The sequence below is a fragment of the Gekko japonicus genome, unplaced genomic scaffold (assembly GCF_001447785.1).
Source record: "Gekko japonicus isolate JY-2015 unplaced genomic scaffold, Gekko_japonicus_V1.1 scaffold4570, whole genome shotgun sequence".
Lineage (NCBI taxonomy): Eukaryota > Metazoa > Chordata > Lepidosauria > Squamata > Gekkonidae > Gekko > Gekko japonicus.
In genome coordinates, this window is record NW_015167188.1 from 2,227 (window position 1) to 7,462 (window position 5,236).

At 52.7% G+C, this 5,236-nt stretch overlaps 1 protein-coding gene across 1 annotated transcript in view; it reads right to left on the bottom strand.

Moving 5' to 3' along the window:
• The window catches only part of PLXNB3 (plexin B3), a gene marked incomplete at its 3' end in the record, with an annotated part of 72,186 nt that overhangs the window by 2,156 nt on the left and 64,794 nt on the right, over window positions 1-5,236 (bottom strand). Inside the window, exons 23-24 of the mRNA XM_015413147.1 lie at window positions 2,332-2,514; window positions 1,336-1,402 (exon numbers count right to left, since the gene is read on the bottom strand). Of these exons, the coding sequence (XP_015268633.1) occupies window positions 1,336-1,402; window positions 2,332-2,514 (250 nt within the window). The remainder of the gene's footprint in view (window positions 1-1,335; window positions 1,403-2,331; window positions 2,515-5,236) is intronic.

A 5,236-nucleotide genomic window follows, 5' to 3' on the forward strand; every position in this document is an offset into this window, starting at 1 on the left:
TATAAAAACATCAGAGAAGCTAATGTTGGATCAGACCAATGGCCCGTTCAGTTCAACACTCTGTGTCACACAGTGACCAGAAATACCAGGTGCCCTCACGAGGTCCAGCAGTGGGGCCAGGACACTAGAAGCCCTCCCACTGTTGCCCCCTCCCCCCCAAGAACCAAGAATACAGAGCATCCCTTGTCTCAGACCACATGTTTATCCAATTACCTCTTGAAGCTGTCCATGCTTGTAGCTGCCACCACCTCCTGCGGCAGCGAATTCCATGTGTTGATCACTCTTTGGGTGAAGAAGGACTTCCTTTTATTCGGTCTAACCCGACTGCTCAGCAGTTTCATTGAGGGCCCATGAGTTCTTGTCTTGTGAGAAAGGGAGAAAAGTACCTCTTTCTCGACCTGCTCTATCCCATGCATAATCTTGTAAACCTTGATCATGTCGCCGCTCAACCGGCGTTTCTCCAAGCTAAAGAGCCCCAAGCGCTTCAACTTTTCTTCATAGGGAAAATGTTTCAACCTTTTTATCATTCTAGTTGCCCTTTTCTGGACTTTTTCCAATGCTATTATAGGATGGCTCTGGATGGCTCCAGAGCAAACTAATTTACGCAGAAGCCAAATCGCTCGCTCACAGCTTTAATGCCAGCAGCCAGGGGCTGAACGGCAAATTAACATGTCACATGATGATGTTTAAGCTATGCAAAGTCAGAGCTAAACAACAAGTCAAGGTTATAACCTTAGCAAATACTTTATTTACATTATTTGTAATCCATCTTGCTCACTTGGACTCAGGTCAAATTACACAGAGTGAGTCGATACAATCAGTGAACAATGCAGGACTGTAGGTCCAGCCAGAGGTCTAAAAACATAACTGAGGCAAAGCCTAAGTCTTAACACAATACATTAAATGATGCAAAATTACATACTTTTCTCCCTTTCTCACGACACAAGAACTGGTGGGCACGCCATGAAATTGTCTAGTGGTCGGGTTAGAACGGATAAAAGGAAGTCCTTCTTCACCCAAAGAGTGATGAACATGTGGAATTCACTGCCACAGGAGGTGGCGGCAACTACAACCACGGACGGCTTCACAAGGGAATTGGTTAAGCATATGGAGCAGAGGTCCATCAGTGGCCATGAGCCACAAGGTATAGATAGGAACTCTCAGTCTCTCAGGGTATCTGTTGTGGGGAGGGGAAGGGAAAGGAGTTTGTAAGCCGCTCTGAGACACCTTTGGGGAGTGAAGGGCGGGCTATAAATCCAACCTCTTCTTCTTCTTCTTCTCCCGCCTTCGAGCTGGACCGTACAACCCAGGCAGGCCACAAAAAGAAAAGCTTACCCTGAGATAGGAGTAGAGGCAGATGGACATCCAGTTGGTCAGGAGCTTCTCCACCATGGTCTCCGTCCTGCAGAACGGGCACAGGGCCGAGAAAAACACTTTGAAGCCATTTCCCCATCCTTCCTCGTGCTAAATATTGCTACCAGCAGCTGCTCCTGTGTAATTTGAGGACTGCAATCTTCGGTTTCGGGGCATCGCTGAACAGACACGAGATGCCCGCTTTGGAATGAGACATTTTAGGTGCCTGAGACTAAGTGCCAAGGGATCTTTTCCCATCGGGGGAACAAACTGTGTGAGCGCTTATAAAGTGATTAAGGACACAGCGCTTCCGTTGAGAAGCAAGGAATCTAAACGAGATGGCAGAGAGATTTGCTGATCATCACCCACTGCCTGGTCCTTTTAACTGGAAAGGTCGGGGCTTGAACCTGGGACCTTCTGCAGGCCAAGCAGAGGCTCTGCCGCTGAGCCAGGGTCTCAGGTCAAGGTCTTTCCCATCACCTCCTGCCTGGTCCTTTTAACTGGAGATGCCGGGGATTGAACCTGGGACCTTCTGCATGCCAAGCAGATGCTCTGCCACTGAGTCAGGGTCTCGGGTCAAGGTCTTTCCCATCCCCTACTGCCTGGTCCTTTTAAATGGAGATGCCAGGGATTGAACTTGGGACCTTCTGCATGTCAAGCGGAGGCTTCACTACTGAACCACAGCCCCTCATTGTGGAAGTACACATGATAACAGCAAAAATATCATGCCATACATTATGTCCTCTCATTCTTGCAACCAGCCAAGAGGATCAACTCTGGCCAAAAGGGTACGATTTGGGGCAGCAGTCAGACCTATTCTGGATGCCTCCACCAAGTACGTGGGCACCTGCTCTCCACAAGGGGGTGTAACCACATCTTGGAGGCTGAACCAAACACCAGCTCCACGGAACTTTGTTCACAAAATGGGAGCAGTTCCACGCCGACGGCCGGGTTCCACGCAAATGCTTGGGGACCCACCTGCGAAGCATGAGCTTCGGATTGCGGGCGACGCAGTGGGCGACGAGATCGCTCAGCAGGGTCTGCATGATGTCCGTCAGGTACTCCAGGCGCCCATGAAGGGCCAGAGAGAGCAGCGAGGCCGCGTGACACCGATCCCGCTGCGAGAATGTCGGCTGGGCCTCCAGCGTCCGGATTAACTGGGAGGAACAGGGAAGGACTGTCAAAACTCACCCACCGTTCTATAATATACCAATTCCCGTGCCTCTCCTTAGCCCTGCCCTGGATAGCCCAGGCTAGCTTGATCTCATCAGATCTTGGAAGCTAAGCAGGGTTGGCCCTGGTGATTATTTAGGTGGGAGACCACCAAGGGAGTCCAGAATTGCCAGGTGGAGGCAGGTAATGGCCAACCATCTCTGAATGCCTCTTTCCTTGGAAACCCCACCTGCCTCACAGCGTGTCTGTTGTGGGGAGGGGAAGGGAAAGGAGATTGTGAGCCGCTCTGAGACACCTTCGGGTAGTGAAGGGTGGGGTATAAATCCAATCTCCTCCTCTTCCTCTTCTTCTCTTTCCTCTCCCACTTCACTTGGGATTTTTCAAGAGGATCAGGACTGATCTCTTGATTGCACCCTTAAAACTCTACCCCCCCCAAAAAAAGATTCCTCCCCGCCTACAGCCCCAGGTCTCTCTGTTTACGGGGCTCCCAGGCAGGCAGGCAGGCACGGGGTTCGCCCTCCAGCCCAACCCCGCATCTCCCCCCCAGGGGTGCCCACCGTCAGGCGCAAGGACTTATTGGAATTTGTACGGACTTGCCACACTTGCGCTTTGACTAAATCACGGGGGGGGAAGCCCCCCGGCCTTTTGCAACCCCTGCCTACTCCTTCCCGGCCGTGGGAGGTGCCCCCCGAAGGAGGGGCGCGCCGGGCAAAGCCAAGGGAAGGCATGGGGGTGTGGCCTAATATGCTAATGAGTTCCTGCTGTTGGGTGTGGCCTATTATGCTAATGAGTTCCTGCTGGGCTTTTTCTACAAAAAAAGCCCTGCTTGGATGGGAGACCAGAATTGCCAGGTGGAGGCAGGTAATGGCCAACCATCTCTGAATGTCCCTTTCCTTGGAAACCCTACAGGGTTTCCATAGGTTGGCCCTGATTGGACAGCCGTGTCCCCCACCGTCATACCCTTCCTTTCCCACAGGTGAAAAACAAATCTATGTCCCCAGCAGTGTTCCCTCTAAGCTGAGTTAGTGTGAGCCAGCTCACAGTTTGTTAGCCTCTGGCTCACACATTTTTTTGTCTGAGCTCGGGAAGGATGGGCTCCAGAGCAAACTAATTTACGCAGTGGGCAAACTGCTCACTCATCACTCACAACTTTAATGCCAGGAGCTCACGAAGTAGAATTCTTGCTCACAAGACACCACAGCTTAGAAGGAGCATCGGCGGCTGGTGTGACCTTGGGTCAGTCACAAGTTCTCTCAGAGCTATTTTCTCAAGGGCAGTTCTTGAGAGAGCGCACTCAGCCCCACCTACCTCACAGGCAGTGTTCCCTCTAAGCTGAGTCAGTGTGAGCCAGTACACAGTTTTTTAGCCTCTGGCTCACACATTTTTTTGTCTTCGCTCAGGAAGGAGGGCTCCAGAGCAGGCTAATTTATGCAGGGGCCAAACTGCTCGCTCACAACTTTACTGCCAGTAAGCTCACGAAGTAGAATTTTTGCTCATAAGACCCCACAGCTTAGAGGGAGCATCGGTCCCCAGCGATCCGTACCACAAAGTACAACACACACCTCTACACAACTTGCCAGCAATGCTCCCTCTAAGCTGCGGAGTCCTGTGAACTGCTGGCACTAAGAGTTGTGAGCAAGCAATTTGGCTGCTTCATGAATCAGTTTGATCTGGAGCCACATCCTTCCTGACCTAACACAGAAATTTGAGAGCTGGAGGCTAAAAAACCATCACCTCCTGCCTGGATTGAACCTGGGACTTTCTGCATGCCAAGCAGAGGCTCTGCCACTGAGCTATGGCCTGTCCCCAATGCAGGGACAGCCTACAGTTCTCCTGAACAGTAGATGTTAGAAGTATGGAGATGCCGGGGATTGAGCCTGGGACCTTCTACATGTCAAGCAGAGGCTCTGCCACTGAGCCAGGGTCTCAGGTCAAGGTCTTTCCCATCCCCTCCTGCCTGGTCCTTCTAACTGGAGATGCTGTCAGAGATTGAACCTGGGACCTCCTGCATGCCAAGCAGAGGCTCTGCCACTGAGCCAGGGTCTCAGGTCAAGGTCTTTCCCATCCCCTCCTGCCTGGTCCTTCTAACTGGAGATGCCGGAGATCGGACCTGGGACCTCCTGCATGCCAAGCAGAGGCTCTGCCACTGAGCCAGGGTCTCAGGTCAAGGTCTTTCCCATCCCCTCCTGCCTGGTCCTTCTAACTGGAGATGCCGGGGATTGAACCTGGGACCTCCTGCATGCCAAGCAGAGGCTCTGCCACTGAGCCAGGGTCTCAGGTCAAGGTCTTTCCCATCCCCTCCTGCTTGGTCCTTCTAACTGGGGATGCCGGGGATTGAACCTGGGACCTCCTGCATGCCAAGCAGAGGCTCTGCCACTGAGCCAGGGTCTCAGGTCAAGGTCTTTCCCATCCCCTCCTGCTTGGTCCTTCTAACTGGGGATGCCGGGGATTGAACCTGGGACCTTCTGCATGCCAAGCAGAGGCTCTGCCACTGAGCCAGGGTCTCAGGTCAAGGTCTTCCTCATCCCCTCCTGCATGGTCCTTTCAACTGGAGATGCCAGGGACTGAACCTGGGACCTTCTCCATGCCAAGCAGAGGCTCTGCCACTGAGCCAGGGTCTCAGGTCAAGGTCTTCCTCATCCCCTCCTGCCTGGTCCTTTCAACTGGAGATGCCAGGGACTGAACCTGGGACCTTCTCCATGCCAAGCAG